Source organism: Neoarius graeffei, chromosome 21 (genome assembly GCF_027579695.1).
Source record: "Neoarius graeffei isolate fNeoGra1 chromosome 21, fNeoGra1.pri, whole genome shotgun sequence".
Lineage (NCBI taxonomy): Eukaryota > Metazoa > Chordata > Actinopteri > Siluriformes > Ariidae > Neoarius > Neoarius graeffei.
In genome coordinates, this window is record NC_083589.1 from 11,404,725 (window position 1) to 11,427,731 (window position 23,007).

Here is a 23,007-nt window from a genome sequence, read left to right on the forward strand (position 1 = left end):
GGTAGTTACCATAAGCCACTGTATATACTGTACATGCTGGTTGTTTGCTGAGTTTGATGTAAGTCACGCTCGTGTCCAAAACTGATTCAGAAGCACGTTGTGCTGTCAGTGGCATAACCAGAAATTTTGGTGGGATGAGAAAATATACAAAATAAAATCATGATTATTCTCCTGATTTCTGCAATTAAATTGGAAACTCTCAGAGAGCAGTAGGAGCGGTGATGACACTTGTTTATTTCCATATGCATTATTTCCAAATTAATAACATTGTCATAAAATGCCTTGATGTAAATTCCACTAAAGAAGATGAAAACATTTTACACCTTATATTATATATCCCAATTTACTTTCCTTTCAGAAGGAAAACTCCAGCAGCTACTTCGCCGCCTCTCAGCTCCACATGTGGGTATAGTATCACTCTCTCAAGCTATCCTGAGTGTATATACGGTGGGTTTCTTAGAGACTGAGACTACATTGAAAATCTTGGACTTTATTAAAAACAGAAAATTAAGTTTTAGAATTGTGAAAAATGTGCAACATTTGACTTTTCAATATGCAAGATTCTGCACTATTTCTAGCTCCCTGCTTTGTATAAAAGGTCAGATTTCCCTCATGTCTAATCTATCCTACTGAAGTGTGTGATGAGATGACACTCAGATGGATTTCATCTAAAATGGACTGTAAGGTTTTAAACAAACTTGTGGAGTCATGCAGTTTGAGTTCACGCTGTCATTAAAGCAAAAAGGGGCGGAGCAAATACTAAGAAACTCTGAAACTCAAATATTTCAAAGATTCTACTTTTCACTTAAGTTGTTGCTGATAATGTCAACTGTAATGAAAATGTTTGGTTTAAAGAATGCCACACAAACATTTTCACCAGTGCACTCAGACTTTTAGACCCCACTGTATACACATCGCACTTCGTTTACGGCTCTTCAGGGTTTCACAGAAACGATGTGTCCCAGGGCAGAAGTCAGGTTTGACACCCCTGATACAGACAGATACACACTCACTGGCCACTTTTATAGGAACTTCTTGTTGATTCTAATTCTTGGCTGCAGGAGTGGAACCCAATCTGGTCTTCTGCTGTTGCATGCCGAGATGCTTTTCTGCTCACCACGGTTGCAATACTATATAGGATATACAGGTAGTTACTATATCCTTCCTGGCAACAAAGCTAGAACCAATCTGGCCATTTTCCTCTGACCTCTCTTATCAACAATGCATTTGTTTCCACCCACAGAACTATTGCTCCCTCACTTGATGTTTTTTGTTTTATACACCATTCTGTATAAACTCTAGAGACCGTTGTGCGTGAAAACCCCAGGAGATCAGCAGGTTCTGAAATACTCAAACCAGTCCATCTGGCTCAAACCAACACCCATGCCACAGTGAAAGTCACACTTTGAGATCACAATTTTTCCCATTCTGATGTTTAAACATTGTGAACATTAACTGAAGCTCTTGATTTGGATCTACATGATTTGATGCATTGTGCTGCTGTCAAGGGATTGGCTGATTAGAGAACTGCATCAAACAGCAGGTGGATGGGTGTACCTAATAAAGTGGCCGGTGAGTGTAAATAAATAACCCACATGAAGGGACTGCTATTTAAAGAAAATACAAAATTCACAATAGTTTAATGATCCTCACCACCAAAAAAGTGACATAACCACATTCTGGCTTTAAAAAAAAAAAAAAAACCTAAATATATTTTTCTGCATTTTGTCTTGAATGAGTGGCAGTCATTCAGGCTACAGTGCTGTACAAGAACAGAACGTGCAAGAAGAATATTTTGGATAAAACACTGATGCAAGTTTTAACCCAAAATGATGGTGATAAGTGAACACATTATGCAAAGATACCTTGAAAAAAAAACATTAAATTGAACATTTCTATGTGAAATAAATACTATACAGAGCAGTAAACAATAAACAAAAAGTCAGTGTTTGGTGTGAAAGCAGTGTTAATTTACCTCCTGACAGGTAAGAATTTTTATTAGAGTTTCTCCTATCTTTGCATGTTGTGCTTTCACTCAAGTTCTCAATCTTAGTGGAAACTGATCCAGTTTATGGAGCAACACTTCAGAACATGTTCCGTTTGTTCTGTCACATAACATTTTTTTTAATGACATGATTTGTGTTCTTTTCATCTATTCATTTATAAGTATTGAGTAATAATTTTCAACACGAAATGTGGATGCAGTAATGCCTTTAAAGACCAGGTTTATCACAACTACCTCAAACAATTATTTACAAAATTAACTAAACTATTGCAAGTCGGATTTATATAGTGTTAATTTACCTACTGACAGGAGAAACTCATCTATACGTCACAGACAAATATATACCAAAAATAGAGGAATGACCTTCACATTCACCTAGAAATTATTTTATTCTTTCACATCACTTCTTTACCCTCACATACAGCTTACTCTTTTTATTTGAAGTTAAAAAAAGCAGCTTTTATGTACAAATTTAAAAACATTTTATAAATGTAAACATTTTGGTTTGACTGTTCATGAGAGTTATACAGAAGTAATAAAGATAGAAAAAAAATCAATGCAAACTATACATTTCAGCTAAATAAAACGACTAACCTCTTATATTTTACTTGTAAATATAAGGATGTTTAAATATACAGTCCTGTTTTACTCACAGTAATTTTTTCAAGTATAAATTTTGTTACGGATATTTATTTTATGACTTCTGTGTTATTGAATCGGTACAAAATTTACGATTTCCAAACATTACTTTTACAACTCATCTCATTATCTCTAACCGCTTTATCCTGTCCTACAGGGTCGCAGGCGAGCTGGAGCCTATCCCTGTGACAGAAAAATGTTTGTATAACAGTAATGGAAGCAACATATGACAGAAACGCATTCCTTCATAGACAAAAAGGGTCATGAACTCAGTCAGATTTTCTTATATAAACAGAAGCAAGTGCAGTAGTCTCCAGAGGAACTGTGATTGTCCAAGATACTCAGTAAAACTCAAACGCTGAGCTCTTTAAACCTGACATGTTTCTAAAAAGCAAAGTGCTTTCACACCAAACACTGACTGTTTCATTACTGTTTACTGCTCTCTATAATATTTATTTCATATAGAAAAGTTCAGTTTCATGCAAGTTCTCCCCATTCCTGCGTGGGTTTCCTCCGGGTGCTCCGGTTTCCCCCACAGTCCAAAGACATGCAGGTTAGGTTAACTGGTGACTCTAAATTGACCGTAGGTGTGAATGTGAATGGTTGTTGGTCTCTGTGTCAGCCCTGCGATGACCTGGCGACTTGTCCAGGGTGTACCCCGCCTTTCGCCCGTAGTCAGCTGGGATAGGCTCCAGCTTGCCTGCGACCCTGTCCAGGAATAAGCGGCTACAGATGATGGATGGGTGTTCAGTTTAATGTTTTTTGAAGGTATCTTTGCTTTACAGAATTTCTTGACGTGCCAAAAACTTTACACAGGACTGTATATTTAAGTGTATAAATTGCTACTGAAGATTAAATAAAATATCGATACAGAATAAAGCCCTACTCTTAAACAGCATTTAAAGATTGTGAAATGTTCATTGCATTATTATTATGGTGAACATGACGGCATGTCCAAGCGCATCCCTGCAGCTCTGGAAGTTGTATCAGCTGCATCCAGTGCTGTGGGGTTAACCCTGGGACACCACGCTGCTTCAGGACAGTGACTCAATCGGACACTGTCTCAAATATCTTTCTTATCTTCAATCTCGGTCTGACTCTAGGATGAAAAGAGGATATAGTTGCATTTGTATGAGGTAATAGAAATGGCGCCTTCTTACAGTCTTTGTAAGAGTCACCTCATGATCTGCAGTGTTCCTGCAAATTCAGTTCTAATATTCAATTCATGCTCAAATGTCAAGTGACAACTGTATATTAAAGTTCAGTAAAAGTGTGTGTGGGCTTGAGATAGAAGAACTGATGAGGTTTAAAGCATTTAATGAATCTGAGTGAAAAGGAAACAGATGTGTGATCATGTGATTCGTCTTTACCACAACATCTTTCATCATACCAGTTGAAATAGTAAAGCTGCTTGATAAATGGTTTGGAACTGATTACCTGCAATTTCTTCTGGTGTTGACGTAAATGATCGTAGTCCTTGGCCAGGGCCTCTGTTTGCTCTTTAATGGCATCTGCTTCTGACTTGGACTTGTTCAGAGCTGTAAAGTCAAAGGAAGTTACATCCAGATTCTGTACATAAACCATAAACATTTCATATTAAAGCAAAATAATCTTTTCACGAGTATACTCTACCTTCATCTACTCATATGCAAGAAGCCTTTTTCAGTATGCCACTAGATAAAAACTACATACACTGCAGTACAGCCTAGCACTATGGATGGAAACGGAAAGGATGCATTCAAATACGCGAGGCTTTACAGTACTAACGTGTAACGCAAACACAATTTGAGGCCAAAATAAGTCTTTTTTTTTTATTTAAACTAGGTGTCTGTTTATTTAATCCTTACACTTGACAGAATCTATATTCTGACGTGTCTAAGAATAACCTTCATGTGTCTTAAGACTGGAGTGTATTCATTAAATATCGTATTTCTCCCTACAGTTTGTTTCTATCTACCTGGACAGGTGATGTGCCAAAAATTTCATACAGTTTTAACTTAAATCAGAATTCTTGAAAAACAAAAACAAACTATTGAATTTATATTGACTGGTCCTGATGATATATGAGCATCAGCAGTAAGTGGTTTGATCTGGACGCGTTCCCGCCTCAGCCCCAGTATAGACCTTAAACAGGACAAACTGCTTTCTGAAGATAAATAAATGAACTCATGTATTATATTTTGTGGGCAGATGTCACCTACCTGTATCCCTTTTAACTAGATTTTAGTTTTTAAAAATTGGGAGTCTGATGCACTTTTATTAATAAAACCAAACATTTGAAATCAGTAAAAAGTGGCCAAAATGCCTTCTGATGTTTTTCTTTTTCTTATCACATGCATGGGCTGTATATTAGAGTTTCAGTATGTAAACTATGTATTTAAACTGCTCATTTGATACGGTGAGTTTTTTTTTTTTTTGGCTTTACATTTATGTGCTTAATCCTCATTACAACTCCAAAATGATATTTCTCTGTGGTGTTTCTTAAACTTTTGGTTTTTAATGTAAAATGTGAACCATCAACCAATACCCAATGCCAAACAACAAGATATCCCCCGCTGGAAACTATGCCATAATTCTGGTAAAATGCGACTGAATTGAACAAAACTGCAATATGCGTATTACATATACCGACACAAAGAATCCTGTCAAGTTTCGTGAAATTCCTCCAAAAATTGTGAGAGGAGTTGATTTCAGAAGGTGAGTACCATTCCTGGGATAGACAGACAGACATCGCCACGACATAATCTCCCTTCGGGCCTTTCGGCCAGCGGGGGATTAAAACAAAAAAAATTGTGAGGGAAGATTTCAGAAAGCAACCACACCTTCATTAAATTGCCAAAGTACAAGTTTGTTAATAATCAAGGGCATAACTCTGGTAAAATGTGACCCAATTTAACAAAATAACAGTATGTGTATTACCAACATATAACAATGCCTCTTGCCAAGTTTGGTGAAATTCCTCCACAAGTTGTGAGAGGAGTTGATTTCAGAAGAACGTACACTCTCATGAAATTGTCAAAGTTATTTAAAATCAAGGGTCAAAACTCTGGTAAGATTTTCCCAGCAAAATTAAATCACAATATGCGTATTACTGTCATATAACAAGGCTTTTTGCCAAGCTTCAAGAAAGTCGTCCAAAATTTGTGAGAAGAGTTAATGTCAGAAGGCGAGCACACCTTCATGAAATTGTGAAAGTACAAGGTTGTTAATCAAGGGCTGTAACTCTGGTAAAATGTGACCCAATTTAGCAAAATAACTACGTCAAGTTTTGTGAAATTCCTCCAAAAATTGCGAGAGGAGTTGATTTCAGAAGATGAGCGCCCTTCCCAGGACGGACGGAAATCACCACGACATAACCCCCCTTCGGGCCTTTCGGCCAGCGGGGGATAAAAACAAATCTTTGCCATGTGCAAATCTGAGTGACATAATGCTTTTTATAATGTTTCAGTGAGATTTAATCAATTTTTCTAATATTTCATATTGTTAGCTAAAAAGCTCTGTGTATGAGATTTTGTTTTATGTAACTTTACGTAACTAAAACAATCTTTAACTCTTCGGGAACAGAAACATTCATTTGAAATCTGTTCCCAGTTAATGATGTTATTGTTTGTGCTGCATAGCCCATTAAATCATCATCACGCCTTTTCTCTAAGCTCCTTCATGTTTTTGAATCAACATCAAGTCTTACACAATTTCATTCCTTTTCAAATTTACATGAACAGCAGCATCTAATGTTACACGCCTCCAGTTTATCAGTTTGGAAAGTTACACTGAAAAGTCACACCATGTTTTTTTTGGGGAAAAAAAAAAAAAACTTGAGCTTTCAAACATTTAAGACGAAAGAATGATTATGTTTTTTTTCTACATCTTTTAATCTATACAAAAATTTGGCAATACTCGTGCTACACTTGGCCATCTCATCTCATTATCTCTTGTTCTACAGGGTCGCAGGCAAGCTGGAGCCTATCCCAACTGACTACGGGCGAAAGGCGGGGTACACCCTGGACAAGTCGCCAGGTCATCACAGGGCTGACACATAGACACAGACAACCATTCACACTCACATTCACACCTACGCTCAATTTAGAGTCACCAGTTAACCTAACCTGCATGTCTTTGGACTGTGGGGGAAACCGGAGCACCTGGAGGAAACCCACGCGGACACGGGGAGAACATGCAAACTCCGCACAGAAAGGCCCTCGCCAGCCACGGGGCTCGAACCCGGACCTTCTTGCTGTGAGGCGACAGCGCTAACCACTACACCACCGTGCCGCCACACTTGGTCATACTGGACTAAAATATTAACATCACTGACCTTCAGTAGATGTCTTCAGGTCCTGTGTGAGTTGGCGCACCTCATTCCTGAGATGTACATTTCCCTGTGCCCTCTTTTCATCGCCAGTGTAATCTTTCAAAGCCTAGAGCAGTGGGGAGATTAGTATTTATTAGTACACTGAGCTGGAACTCAAACTATTAGCATACAGCAGGTATTTGTACACACCTGAAATATGGACCAGTAATCCATTCAGAAGACCACTGTGGTGCGAGTTTTCATTTCTAACTTGCGTTACTGATTGTTGAATATACAGTACCAGTCTAAAGTTTGGACACACCTTCTTCTAATTCAGTGTTTTTTTTCTTTATCGTTATTAATTAAGGTCACTTCATGTCTTAAAGCAGTGTTTCTCAACCACTGGGCCACGGCCACCATCTAGTGGGCTGCAAAAAAAAAATTTCCAAGTTGAAGCTAATTTTTACTTGTAGTAGGGTACAATTGCTGGGTTCCATCCGACGTTACATCTGCCTTATTAAGCTACGGTCACACTACATCTCGTGATGCTTTGCGATAGGTTATCGATGAAAATGAGGCATTTTGGTGGCGATGCATGGTGATATACGTGAGCTAAAAGTTGTGGTCACACAGCAGGTGAACACTTGACGCATGCCTTTGCACGCGCTTGAGCCTGGTGCAGTTTGAGCGGCCGCACTTGCTCACGGAGCGTGTTGTGCATACGCTTGGGACCCAGTCATTATGGGAAACGCCTGATACCGATTTGAGCGCAATCAGCACGTGCAGATACGGATGCTGTTTTCAGAGACTTTGTGAAGCATCATTATCACAGTCACGTTTGTTTCTAGGCATGTTTATAATACTGTTTAAATACTCTGCTTTATGATTCTGCTTTCTGTTTTGCTTTCGTAAATCTCACACCTGCTAATAAACACACTTCCTGCACTTGGATCCATTTACCACCATCTATCTTGTAGTGTCCTGATCCCCAGATCTTTAACCCAGACACATGTAAAAAGTTGTGCTCCTCCATGCTCTTCCAGGTTTTCATCTGTGTGTTCGTGTAGAATGATGTCTGTAGCATCAGGTACTTTGAGATGCTGAGGAACTCTATGGATGAATAATTTTACAACTCATAGGAAAAATCCTTCTTTGTTAACGTGTAAGGATCTAATGTCACAGTCCATCCATGCCTGAGTTTGTGGGACTTCCATGCCGGCTCCAGGACAGGAATTCAGTCCTGCCCTGCTGGAGGCCATCTTTCCTGAAGCGGCACTCCCACACCTGCTACCATTCCTCTCCCATCAGCCAGGGCCTACTTAAGAGCTGTTTGGAGCTACTCCAGTTGCCAGACTGTCTCTTGCAGACTTTCCTCGCCTCGCTACAGCCCTTTGGTATTGTGACTTCTCGAATCCCCCTGCCTGTATCGTTCTGTGTTTTTTTGCTTAGTTTTCTGTCCAGTTTTTGTCCCTGTTCTACCTGCCTGTTCCTTTAGATTGTGTTTTTTGCTTCCTCTGCCTGGGTTTCCCTTGTCCCCGTTTTCTTCAGTTTTTATGAAGATTTTTCTGTCCTGTTTTTGTCCCTGACCATGCCTGCCTGCTCTTCTGTGTTTTGACCTCTTGGCCCGTTCTTTGACCACCGATTTTGCCTGAGCCCTATTGTACCTCTGCCCTGTACTTCATTAAAGAAGTTTCTTTTTGTACACTGCCTGTCTTGAGTCTGCTCTTGGGTCCTCACATCACCTCAGCTTGCCATTTCTGACATCTAATCCCATTGAGTGGTTTCTATATTCACTTCTTGGTTTTAATAGCTTGCTTGTTTGCTATACACAAACATGGCAATAAGTTAGTGTTAATGGACCAGACTCCACATTTGGATCATTAATCCCTTTTGGCTGAGAATGCCTTGCATGCATGGTTTGGCTTCTGGCACATCCATACAGTTTTAAATACAAAACCTACAATTAAAAACAGTTTGCTTTTATTGCATTTATTTAATTCCTGGGCTCCCATCTGTAACAGGGAGTGATGTTGCATCCCATTAATACACTTTACAGTAGATTATTAGATTCTTATACAATAGATGAGACAAAATAATTGGGGATCTTTTTTTAATGGGCCCCGACTCATTACAAGTATAAATAGGTGGGCCTTAAAGTAGAAAAGGTTGAGAACCCCTGTCTTAAAGTAATGATGGATGTCGTTTCTCTTTACTTTGTTGTTCGGTTCTTGACACAATATGGATTACTACAGTTGTGGAATAGGGCCATTTACTGTATTTTTATTATAAAGATTTTTTTGGGGGGGCTTTTTCCACCTTTATTGGATAGGACAGTGTAGAGACAGGAAATGAGCGGGAGAGAGACAGGGAGGGATCGGGAAATGACCTCGGGTTGGAATCGAACCCGGGTCCCCAGATTTATGGTATGGCGCCTTATCCACCTGAGCCACGACGCCCCCCTGTATTTTTATTATTTACTATTTACTGTTCAGCCTCAAGTGCATTAAGAAGGCAAGAAACTCGTCCACTAATTTACTTTTGATGAGGCACGCCTGTTAATTGAAAAGCATTCCAAGTGACTACCTCAAAGCTGGTTAAGATAACGGCAATAGTCAAAATAGGAAACATTTTGTTTAACACTTTCTTTGCCACACAATTCCATATATGTTCCAGAGGTTATTTCATAGTTTTGAGGTCTTCAGTTTTGTTCAACAATGTCAGAAATACAGAAACACCCATGAATGAGTACAGTAGGGGTGTACAAACTTTTGACTGGTACTGTACATTACTACACCATAGTGTGTGCATTGAGCATCAAAAGGGACTCTCAGCAAGTTACCCCGTAGAAGAATGCATGGTCAACTAAAGGAGGCAAAACCCCCAGGTTCAACAACCAACACATGCTTATTAGAAGGCATGTAGTTCTTCCAGGGATTTTGCTGAGGTGATCCTGAGCAAAAAGGCAGTCTTTAGAAAGACCCATTTCAGTTTAATCTTCCGCACGGGTGAAAGTGTAAGGGTGAGATCCCATGCCAGCTTCCTGGGGCAGTGAGGGAAGGGTTAGCAAGTTTATGAGACCCCAAGAAAACAGCAGCAGTGGAAAGCAAGGTCTCTCATGTAATTCCAGTGTGCCAGGCATCTGTAGGACAATGAAACAGGGATGTGGTTTCTTCTGTGTTTTTTGGGTTTAGCTACAAGTTGATAAGCCACTTCTAAAATTTCCAACAAGCCTACAGGAACTGCTGTTGTAGCTACAGTTAGCGATTCTAGCATCCTCAGGTGCCAGCACGGCACACAGTATGGTATAGCAGATGGACCTAAACCTGCTTTGTCTTTATGAAGTCTTAAGTCTGTACGCTATTATACAGTGAAGTCCTTCATGACTGGCGTTGTGCTGGAGAGCATATTCAGTGGTATGGGCTGCAGATCTAATATGGGCCACCAGATTGAAAATGTCTCCCTGTCTGATTCCAGGTTGTTCACATGCCCAGGAACAGATTCCGATCACTTTTCCAGCATCTTACTCTGCTTATCAGGGACTGCAGTGTATGGTGATGGAAGACCACCCAACCACATTCAACACACCCAACCAGGTTACAATGCAGCAGGTGAAAATGTCAGGCGGAACCTGCACAATGCAGGAGTGAAGGATAACTCATGAGGGAACCCAACACAAGCTAGCAGCTGAACAACCAAAACACATGCTGCTGTCAAGGGACAATCTGAGTCTATCAGCAGCTTTGGAGGACAGACAGCTCAAAGGTGTATAAGCCCTGACACGGTCACATGGCAAGAGGAAAGGTCAACAAAGACTGCGTCAACAAATGGTCACATGACTTTGTTGAAAGGCACAAGGTGGTACAAGTCTGTTGCCCCTGGTGGTTAGGAGGGGTGTTATAGAACAGAGTAGTCTGTGGTTCAGCCATAGTTGCTCTTATAACACGGATACTGTTCTGCTCAGGCTGAAGTCTCTTCTTCCATAGTGAAGCATAATTCATATAACCTGAGATCTAGCACTTGATTACCTCAAAGATATAGTCAAATGGTTAAAAAAAAGAAAGAAAAACCTGCTTGAGTTGTTCAATTTCCTCCATATATTTTTTGGCAGCCTGATTAGCGTCCTCTATCTGGATACTTAGAGCCGAGTTGGTGTTTGCAGCTGCTGCAAGTTGATTTATCAGCATGATGACTCGTTGCATAAGTCTGCCATTTTACACACACAAGTAAAAAAAAAAAATCAAGCAGGTGAAAGCAGAACTTAAATGTTGTTAGTAAACACAACTGACAGCACAGTGATTGTTCATTATGTTGTTAAAGGTACTGTATTAAGGATATTACAGCCACAGGAGGAGGGCGAAGCCGGAGATGTACAGGTTCCTCTGAGATCTAAACAACTTCATATGCACATGGTCAAACATGTTCGGGTACACCTTCGAGTCTTTACTGATCTGAGTTGCGGAGTATTTCCTCACCTCCCTCACAGCATCTACAGTACAATACAGAAGACTCTGTTAGACTGACAGCAAAATTGCTTTCCAGGGACTTATAATGGCAGCGATGATAAACATCCATTACAAAGCTGAATGCAACAACAGACAATTTTATCGATTAAAACGCTTGTATGCACAATTATATCATGTTCTTGTTAAGAGAGAAAGAGTAGGGTCACACTTCACATACCCAGAAAGAGAACAATGAGGATAATAATCATTGCTAGAAATCCTCTTTTCCACAGCCAACCAATGCGGTTCCATATGTTCAGATTAAAAATGATCTGCCATCTGCATAAAAAAACAACAAGCCATGCATAAGGATTGTGTGTGATATAGAACAGTCTATTATTTACCTTCTAGAATGCAGAAGGAAACATGCTGTTTTGGTAATGATTCAGCACTAGTAATGGGAATTCTGTGTCTTATGAGCCAGCCCTTCCAGTTCAAAAGCCAGTTTACTCTTGTGCTAAAAATTTTTAATGGAATGGTACTAGACCTTCTGATTAACAATTTAACACTGTACTTGATATACACTAACAAACAATAACAAAAACAACGTTATTTAAATATTTATGATGAAAATACAGTCAGTATTCCTGTACTATGTAGAATTTGAGAAAAGAAGAATGTGTTCATTTATCCTGGTGGTTACCCCACCAACAGATTACATTAGATCACTGTTGCATTGTGACTGATCACATGGAGGAATGAGTGGATGGATGATTGGATGGGCAGAATGAAGGATGAAAGGATGGGTGGTGGATGGGTGATGGATGAATGGAATGATGGATCAGTGGATGGATGGATGGATGGAAGGGTAGGTGGAAGGATGGATGAGTGGATGGAAGGAAGAGTGTATGGAGGATGGAAAGGTAGACAGATAGATGGATGGATGGATGGGTGGGTAGAAGGATGGATGAGTGGATGGAAGGGTGTATGTAGGATGGATGGATGGATGGATGGAAGTGTGTATGGATGGAAGGGTGTATGTAGGATGGATGGATGGATGGAACTGTGTATGGATGGAAGAGTGTATGGAGGATGGAAGGGTAGACAGATAGATGGATGGGTAGGTAGAAGGATGGATAAGTGGATGAAAGGAAGGGTAGAAGGATTGACAGATGGAAGGGTGTATGGAGGCTAGATGGATGGAGAGAAGGATGGAAGGAAGGATGGATGGAAGAAAGGGTAGAAGGGTGTATGTAGGATGGATGGAAGGGTGTATGGAGGATGGATGGATGGCAGTGTGCATGGAGGATGGAAGAGTGTATGTAGGATGGATGGAAGGATGGATGAGTGGATGGAAGGAAGGGTAGAAGGATGGAAGGAAGGATGGATGGATGGAAGGAAGGAAGTGTGCATGGAGGATGGATAGAAGGATGGATGAGTGGATGGAAGGAAGGGTAGAAGGATGGACAGATAGAAGGGTGTATGGAGGCTAGATGGATGGAGAGAAGGATGGAAGGAAGGGTAGAAGGATGGAAGGAAGGAAGGATGGATGGACGGATGGAAGGAAGGAAGGAAGGAAGGAAGGAAGGAAGGAAGGGTGGAAATGTGCATGGAGGATGGATAGAAGGATGGATGAGTGGATGGAAGGAAGGGCAGAAGGATGGACAGATAGAAGGGTGTATGGAGGCTAGATGGATGGAGAGAAGGATGGAAGGAAGGGTAGAAGGATGGATGGATGGAAGGAAGGAAGGATGGATGGATGGAAGGAAGGAAGGAAGGAAGGAAGGAAGGAAGGAAGGGTGCATGGAGGATGGAAGGATGGAAGTGTGCATGGAGGATGGATAGAAGGATGGATGAGTGGATGGAAGGAAGGGTAGAAGGATGGACAGATTGAAGGGTGTATGGAGGCTAGATGGATGGAGAGAAGGAAGGAAGGGTAGAAGGATGGGTGTATGGAGGATGGATGGAAGGGAGGGTAGATGGGTGTATGGATGAATGAAAGTGCATGGAGGATGGAAGAACAGAAGGGTAGAAGGATGGATGGGAGGGTAGAAGGATGGATATTATTTATAAATGCAGCTCATTCGCAAATAGATGCAAACTCTCAAACTTGAATCTCTATGAATAAATAAATGTGTTTCCAAGTCAAATGATTAAAATCTTTTGTGCATTTTAAAAGAATTCATCATCTGAAACTGTGATGTTCTGGCATCCCAGCTAGATGTGATTCCAGGATAGGCTCCAGATCCATTGAGCAGAAAAATGAGAACCATACAGAATTCCTCACAGATATAGCGTTCACTCGATTCCAGTTTACCTTTGAGCCGAGATGAACGGCAGGGAGAGCAGGAGAAGAATTCCGATTTCAATATAGAGGAACAAGGCCACTGCAGTCCACTGCAAAGTCATCTTTATAGGCCTATACTTCCTGTCAGGGAAACAGACAGAAAAAAAAAACCCTCATTAAATTATATAGTTGATTTATATGCCATTGCATTTACAGAACAGGGTCTTTATTAAATCTTGTCAGCCTCAAATATGATGTGTGATGATGCCACAATGATACAGTAAAAAGTTTGTATGTATTTTTGGTGCTCTCAATTAAAATAATTTTTTAAAAATTATTAATAATAATAATAATAATAATAATAATAATAATAATAATCCTTCATTGCATTCTTGGAAAAAAAAAAAAGAATATTATTTTTACAAATATTATACAAACATGATCACCAGGTTTTGGCCAAAATCATATTTATATTTATTCATAATCACACACTTGCAAGCACTTCAGTAAACCTTTAAGGGGGGGGGGGGATCAACCCTGAATCAATAAAAGTTGGGACAGTGTGGAAAACACAAATAAAATAAAGAAAGCAGTGATTTCTAAACATACTTTGACTTGTATTTCACTGCAGAAAGAATGAAAACCTCAGTTTCAACATTTGACATGTTTTTGTACGCCCCCAAAGCAGAAAAAGTTGGGATGGTGTGGAACATGCAAATTAAAAAAAAATTATAAATTATTAAAACAAACAACAAAAAAAACGGTGATTTCCTACATTTACTCTGACATTGCAGACAGAATGAACTCAAGATATTTCATGTTTTGTTGGTCAACTTCATTTAAATTGTTAACATACATCCATTCCTGTGTTTCAGTCCTGCAATGCATTCCAAAAAAAATAAAATAAAAAAAAGTTGGGACTGGAGCAATTTAGGGCTAGTAATGAGCTAAAACAATTAAATAATGATGTCAACAGGTGACTGTAATCATGATTTGATACAAAATCAGTATCCAGGAAAGGCCTAGTCTTTGAGGAGCAAAGATGTCCAAGGATCTTCAATTTGTCAACAAAAATTATTGAAATGTTTACAACCCGATTCCAAAAAAGTTGGGACAAAGTACAAATTGTAAATAAAAATGGAATGCAATGATGTGGAAGTTTCAAAATTCCATATTTTATTCAGAATAGAACATAGATGACATATCAAATGTTTAAACTGAGAAAATGTATCATTTAAAGAGAAAAATTAGGTGATTTTAAATTTCATGACAACAACACCTCAAAAAAGTTGGGACAAGGCCATGTTTACCACTGTGAGACATCCCCTTTTCTCTTTACAACAGTCTGTAAATGTCTGGGGACTGAGGAGACAAGTTGCTCAAGTTTAGGGAGAGGAATGTTAACCCATTCTTGTCTAATGTAGGATTCTAGTTGATCAACTGTCTTAGGTCTTTTTTGTTGTATCTTCCGTTTTATGATGCGCCAAATGTTTTCTATGGGTGAAAGATCTGGACTGCAGGCTGGCCAGTTCAGTACCCGGACCCTTCTTCTACGCAGCCATGATGCTGTAATTGATGCAGTATGTGGTTTGGCATTGTCATGTTGGAAAATGCAAGGTCTTCCCTGAAAGAGACATCGTCTGGATGGGAGCATATGTTGCTCTAGAACCTGGATATACCTTTCAGCATTGATGGTGTCTTTCCAGATGTGTAAGCTGCCCATGCCACACGCACTAATGCAACCCCATACCATCAGAGATGCAGGCTTCTGAACTGAGCGCTGATAACAACTTGGGTCGTCCTTCTCCTCTTTAGTCCGAATGACACGGCGTCCCTGATTTCCATAAAGAACTTCAAATTTTGATTCGTCTGACCACAGAACAGTTTTCCACTTTGCCACAGTCCATTTTAAATGAGCCTTGGCCCAGAGAAGACGTCTGCGCTTCTGGATCACGTTTAGATACGGCTTCTTCTTTGAACTATAGAGTTTTAGCTGGCAACGGCGGATGGCACGGTGAATTGTGTTCACAGATAATGTTCTCTGGAAATATTCCTGAGCCCATTTTGTGATTTCCAATACAGAAGCATGCCTGTATGTGATGCAGTGCCGTCTAAGGGCCCGAAGATCACGGGCACCCAGTATGGTTTTCCGGCCTTGACCCTTACGCACAGAGATTCTTCCAGATTCTCTGAATCTTTTGATGATATTATGCACTGTAGATGATGATATGTTCAAACTCTTTGCAATTTTACACTGTCGAACTCCTTTCTGATATTGCTCCACTATTTGTTGGCGCAGAATCAGGGGGATTGGTGATCCTCTTCCCATCTTTACTTCTGAGAGCCGCTGCCACTCCAAGATGCTCTTTTTATACCCAGTCATGTTAATGACCTATAGAGATCTTGCAGTCACGTGACCGGAAAGTACACAGCCGCCATCTTGTCGGTAAAAAACACCACTGAATACTGCTGCACTCGTGTACAAAATGGATAAATTTCAACCGATGGACTACACGGCTCATTTTTATAATGAACAGATAACTAGATACATGTCTAAAATAAACGACCTACAGATTAGTGACCCTTATCGATTACCGGACGTAGTTTTCACGACCGTGTCAGTGGATATTGAACTACCAGAGGTGGAATACCCAGACTTGTATAATTACCTCATTAACTTTCCCTCGCTGTTCAGTGGTGAAGCACTGCGTGCTTATAAATCTCTGGACAGTTATCTTAACAGAAATTCAGGATTTGCCAGCCGCCCTCAGATGTGGCATCTTGTAAACAAGAAAATAACAATCCTCATTGGACGGGTAAGTCACTTAAGTATTACTAGTACTGATACTAGATATATCAGTAGTATCTAGTATAGCACTGACCAGCCGATTATAGAATAGAATAAGGTAATTCCAGCTTGAATTCCAAATCGTCCGTCTTGTTTACCATGGATCTGGCGTTGGAGAGATAGAGGCTTGGCAGTGGAGATTTGAGTGGCTGTTTTCTGAGCTTAGTCAACAGGCCAGCTCTGCAGCCTCGCTTTTGCTTCCTCTCCCGACGCCGCCTCCTTCGCCTGCCAGACCCGATAACAATCCACGGAGACCCCGCTGGTCTCGCTATCTCGTCCGGAATGTTGTGCATGCTATGGAAATCGCTACAAACCGTCATTTTCTGCTGGAAGCCAATGTCCAGTAAGTCCATACAGTTGTAGTGGATATTGAAGTCCAGTACAGACGAACAACATGCAAAAATCTCATTCATCTCATTATCTCTAGCCGCTTTATCCTGTTCTACAGGGTCGCAGGCAAGCTGGAGCCTATCCCAGCTGACTACGGGCGAAAGGTACACCCTGGACAAGTCGCCAGGTCATCACAGGGCTGACACATAGACGCAGACAACCATTCACACCTACGGTCAATTTAGTGTCACCAGTTAACCTAACCTGCATGTCTTTGGACTGTGGGGGAAACCGGAGCACCCGGAGGAAACCCACGCGGACACGGGGAGAACATGCAAACTCCGCACAGAAAGGCCCTCGCCAGCCACGGGGCTTGAACCCGGACCTTCTTGCTGTGAGGCGACAGCGCTAACCACTACACCACCGTGCCGCCCACATGCAAAAATACACACAAAAAACATAAAAACGTGCACAGGGAGGGAGAGATTGCAGCCGCTGTAGTAGAATTGTATATAGCAGGGTTTTCCAGAAGAAAAGGTAGAAGTAGAACCAGAAGTAGAAGGCGGAAATATGGCGTTTGACCGACAAGATGGCGTCTGTTACAATCTGGATCGGCTGTGACGTCACATGCAAGATCTCTATTGCCAATTGACCTAATGAGTTGCAATTTGGTCCTCCAGCTGTTCCTTTTTTTGTACCTTTAACTTTTCCAGCCTCTTATTGCCCCTGTCCCAACTTTTTTGAGATGTGTTGCTGTCATGAAATTTCAAATGAGCCAATATTTGGCATGAAGTTTCAAAATGTCTCACTTTCGACATTTGATATATGTTGTCTATGTTCTATTGTGAATACAATATCAGTTTATGATTTGTAAGTTACTGCATTCCGTTTTTATTTACCATTTGTACTTTGTCCCAACTTTTTTGGAATTGGGGTTATATGTCAATATGATTTTTTTTTAGTGTTGTTGTCTTCATGGAATAAGGAGTAATGTAGCATCTGTCTCACCCTCCTAATAATACTAATTACAGTTTATTTATAGGGGTGTGTGTGTGTGATTACTCGTCTGAACCTGTTGTGTAACTGCTGAACTTCTCCCCCACACTCCGGATGAAATCGCTGAGGTTCCTCACCGCGCTCTGCTCCTGCTGTCTAGAAGTGAAAACACCAAACACACACCTTAACACACCGTAATCATGTGGGAAACACCAGCAGTTATACAGATTAATACTCACTGCAGTGTAATTCAGCTCAGAAACATCTTTACACAGGCCTGAGAACCGGAACAGGAAGCGCCTCCAAAGATCTTCCGGGGTAATTTCAGGTTTCTTTTCTTCCCGATATGTAAATAAAGCTGATGAACAGGAACTATACTTGATTTGTGCAGTACATAGTTTTAATATTATTTCATGTGTGCATACACTCACTGAGCACTTTATTAGGAACACCTGATCATTGCAGCTCAGAAGCTTCAGGTGATGTTCATCAGAATGAGGAATAAATGTGATCTGGATGTCAGTGCCAAGTTTCTGTCAAGAAAATCTGTAGCTTTTACACAGAACGGTGTAGGTCTGCTGTCCAGACTCTTTACAGATGTGGTGAGCAGAAAAGCATCTCACATCATCACACCTTGAGCTTGATCAGGTACAACAGTCCTGATCTCATACTCTTCCTCCTAGAATATAATCATACACTACCGTTCAAAAGTTTGGGGTCACTTTGAAATGTCCTTATTTTTGAAAGAAAAGCACTGTTCTTTTCAATGAAGATCACTTTCAACTAATCAGAAATACACTCTATACATTGCTGATGTGCTAAATGACTATTCTAGCTGCAAATGTCTGGTTTTTGGTGCAATATCTCCATAGGTGTATAGAGGCCCATTTCCAGCAACTCTCACTCCAGTGTTCTAATGGTACAATGTGTTTGCTCATTGCCTCAGAAGGCTAATGGAGGATTAGAAAACCCTTGTACAATCATGTTAGCACAGCTGAAAACAGTTGAGCTCTTTAGAGAAGCTATAAAACTGACCTTCCTTTGAGCAGATTGAGTTTCTGGAGCATCACATTTGTGGGGTCGATTAAATGCTCAAAATGGCTAGAAAAATGTCTTGACTATATTTTCTATTCATTTTACAACTTATGGTGGTAAATAAAAGTGTGACTTTTCATGGAAAACACAAAATTGTCTGGGTGACCCCAAACTTTTGAACGGTAGTGTAAATCAAGTCAAGTTTATTTGTATAGCGCTTTTAACAATAAACATTGTCGCAAAGCAGCTTTACAGAATTTGAACGACGTAAAACATGAGCTAATTTTATCCCTAATCTATCCCCAATGAGCAAGCCTGTGGCGACGGTGGCAAGGAAAAACTCCCTCAGACGACATGAGGAAGAAACCTCGAGAGGAACCAGACTCAAAAGGGAACACATCGTCATTTGGGCAACAACAGACAGCATGACTATAACATTAACAGTTTTAACATGAAGTCAGTTTCGTTGATGATGTAACTCTTCATTGATGGAAACTTGAGTGCGAAACTGTTCATGACAACTGCAGTCCTAAAGTTAGCAAGTCAACTGTAGTCCTCAGCCATAAAAGCATTACTGTAAGAGTCCAGAGCGTCCTCCAGGTGCGACTTTCAACTGTCCATATGGGGCCGTCCTCTACAGGAGCGATGCGATGAGACTCCATAGGGCACCAGGATGGATCAAGTAGGTCTGAGGAGCAGAAGAGGTCAGCATCTCGATCCCAGGACCGACATGTAACTTGGAGGGAGAGAAAACGCAGGTCGTTAGGTATGCCCAATGTCACCTGAATAAGTGTAGGCAACAGGTGTCAATGTCTAAAAATAACACAAGTATTAAGTCTGTGTGGTAGACTCGCAGAGACGAGAGTCCTGACATCAGGCATAATACACAACAATGGCATGTTAATATGGTTAAAAAATATCATGACCTGCTCTAGCTGGATGCTTGAATGGGTGATGGGTGCACACTCCTCAGCAATGAGACAGTTGGAATTATAGATCAGAGCGAGTGCAGGCAGATGCAGATGGGACCCTTAGGGCTGGCCAAGACAATTCAGTTACATTTCACCAGGTCTGGGACATGCGACAGAATGTCTGACGGCCGATTCCCTGCAGGCTATCACTTAAACTCCAATGCTATGTTATTGTCATGATAAAGCTGCATTTTACTGGTAACTCTTTTACATTACATTCCTTTATATTGGCTCCAAACTACAATAAAAAACACAGTACCAGTTAAAAGTCTGGACACACCTTCTAACTGAGTTTTATTTTTATTAATAAAGTCACTTCATGTTAAAGTAATGACTGTCTCTTTACGGAGTTGTTCGGTTCTTGATATAATATAGGTTACTACAGTTGCGGATGGAATAGGGCTATTTACTGTTTGATCTCAAACACATTAAGAAATTTTGAAGAGAGACACCTGTTAATTGAAAAGCATTCCAGGTGACTACCTCATGAAGCTGGTTAAGATGATCCATCCATCCATTATCTGTAGCCACTTGTCCTGTACAGGGGGTGCAGGTAAGCTGGAGCCTATCCCAGCTGACTATGAGCGAGAGGCAGGGTACACCCTGGACAAGTCACCAGGTCATCGCAGGACTGACACAGAGACACACAACCCTTCACACCTACGGTCAATTTAGAGCCACCAATTAGCCTAACCTGCATGTCTTTGGACTGTGGGGGAAACCAGAGCACCCGGAGGAAACCCACACAGACACAGGGAGAACGTGCAAACTCCACACAGACTCCTCGTCGGCCAAGGAGCTCGAACCCAGGACCTTCTTGCTGTGAGGCGACAGTGCTAACCACTACACCACCATGCCAGGACAATAGTGTGCAAAGCGTCATCAAGGGAAACGCTGAATACACTGAAGAATCTAAAATATTAAACTTTTTTTTTTTTTTTTACTTTACCACAGATGGAATTATGTTACAGATGTTATTTCATAGTTTTGGTGTCTTCGGTTTTGTTCTACGATGTAGAGAACAGTCACAATATGGAAACAACTATGAATGAGTAGGGCTGTACAAACTTTTGACTGGCACTGTATCATGAGCTTTATTCCTTAGAAACAGGGCAATGCCAAAATATAAAAATGCTTTGTTATTTGAGTCAAGGGCAGCATGGTGGTGTAGTGGTTAGCGCTGTTGCCTCACAAGAAGGCGGCTCTAGGTTTGAACCCAGTGGCCGACAGGGGCCTTTCTGTGTAGAGTTTGCATGTTCTCCCTGCGTCTGCGCAAGTTTCCTCCGGGTGCTCTGGTTTCTTCTACAGTCCAAAGACATGCAGGTTAGGCTAATTGGTGGCTCTAAATTGACTATGAATGTGAGTGGTTGTCTGTGTCAGCCCTGTGATGATCTGGTGACTTGTCCAGGGTGTACCCCGCCTCTCGCCCATAGTCAGCTGGGATAGGCTCCAGCTTGCCTGCGAGCCTATACGGTACAGGATAAGTGGTACAGATAATGGATGAATTCAAGTCAGTCAATCAAGGCAGTAGCACTTTGTAGACACAAGGAAGGATGTCTGTCCAAAACACACTCATCAAGAACCATCTTTCTGGCTGAAAGGTCTTTAGATTTACATTTGGCCTATATTTACCTTTTCAGTAACAAAACCAAACACTCATTTCCATTGTTCCCAAATAATTATAGACAAATTTGTTATTTATTCAAAACATTTTTTTCTTAAAGTACATTTTAAAAACCTTGCAGTATTTCTCATAGTTGCATATTCCTGACTATAAAGAGCCATAAGTCTTCTGTAGATACTCGATGACTGCAGATGTACTTGATAAACCATTGAAGACCTTCCTCTCAGGTTGAGAACTGATGTGTTCTAACATGTATATTAGGTGATGGTGGAAGCAGGTGAAGGGAGTCCCTTGCTCCAGAGCGATTTTCACCCAGTCCCACAAACACTGGAATGGAGTTTGTTCATAGCCTGCAAACAGTGCTGGATTGGCCAGGAGCCCCCGAGCAGACATCACTCCTGAAAAACATGACACATGAGGGGAAAGATCCCTTCAGATTCTCACATTACTACAAAACCGACAGTAAACACAAGGAATATTGCAATCTTCATAAAAATTGACAAATGCCTACAAGAACACATGCAATAAACCCATATATATATATATATATATATATATATATATATACACACACACACATATACATACACATATATACATATACACACACTAACAGCGGATTCAAAACACTGATTAGTTCTTTTTCTGCAAAAGAGGTTTCAAAATTATTAGCAGCCTAGTTGAGATGTGGATGTGCTCTCAAGAGGATAACAGCACTATGCTTCAGGTAAATTGTCATAATTGACTGGTTTAAAAGGCTCTTGAAACAGTTCAGTGTAAACACTACAGACTGCTGAGTGTGAAAACCCCAGGGGATCAACCGTTTCTAAAAAACTCAAACCAGTCCATCTGAGACCAGCAACCATGCCACAGTTAAATTCAGAGATCAGACCGTTTCTTCATTCTGATGTTTGAAGTGAGCATTAACTGAAGCTCTTGACCTCTGTCTGTATGATTTTATTCATTGTGCAGCTGCCACATGATTGGCTGATGATTGAATAAATGTACAAGTGCAGAGGTGTTCTTAATATAGTGGATATGTGTTATATATATATATATCCCATTTCCAGAAAAGTTGTGATATTTTCCAACATGCAATAAAAACGAATCTGTGCTTTGTTAATTCATATTCATATCTATTCAACTGACAAAAGTACAAAGAAAAGATTTTCAGTAGTTTTACTGACCAACTTAACTGTTGTGGCAACAGGGACGTGGCCAAGCAGCAGTTTGTGAATGGAGGACGGGGTCGGGGAAGGTAAGTGGCTAAGTCATTACACCTAGCGTCATTAATGTGTGTGGGTGTGTGTGTTTGTTTGTCACAGGGATTGAGCATAAAAGGAGGGGGAGAGCAGAGAAGAGCAGCTCCCTGACCCCAATGCATGTGTGTGAATGAATGAATGAAGCAAGCTGAAAACCCAAAATAACCAAATAAAAAGTGCGTATGTGAACATCAACTCTCGCCTGCCGTGCTTCTATGCTCCACCCACATCAGGAACTGTTACAGTGGTGCCGAAACCCAGGACGCACAGAAGGGAA

At 40.7% G+C, this 23,007-nt stretch overlaps 1 protein-coding gene across 2 annotated transcripts in view; it reads right to left on the bottom strand.

Annotated features, from left to right (window-relative positions):
• Positions 1–264: 264 nt before the first annotated feature.
• The window catches only part of dus4l (dihydrouridine synthase 4-like (S. cerevisiae)), a 33,817-nt gene continuing 11,074 nt past the window's right edge, over positions 265–23,007 (bottom strand). Inside the window, exons 6-13 of one of the 2 annotated variants that reach the window (XM_060903862.1) lie at positions 18,277–18,290; positions 13,695–13,786; positions 11,616–11,716; positions 11,274–11,421; positions 11,003–11,138; positions 6,960–7,062; positions 4,082–4,182; positions 265–3,743 (exon numbers count right to left, since the gene is read on the bottom strand). In XM_060903862.1, coding sequence (XP_060759845.1) covers positions 3,708–3,743; positions 4,082–4,182; positions 6,960–7,062; positions 11,003–11,138; positions 11,274–11,421; positions 11,616–11,716; positions 13,695–13,786; positions 18,277–18,290 — 731 coding nt within the window. In that variant the 3' untranslated portion in view covers positions 265–3,707. Of the gene's footprint in view, positions 3,744–4,081; positions 4,183–6,959; positions 7,063–11,002; positions 11,139–11,273; positions 11,422–11,615; positions 11,717–13,694; positions 13,787–18,276; positions 18,291–21,509; positions 21,867–23,007 lie in introns of those variants that run through there. The other variant, XM_060903861.1, reaches the window with a different exon arrangement.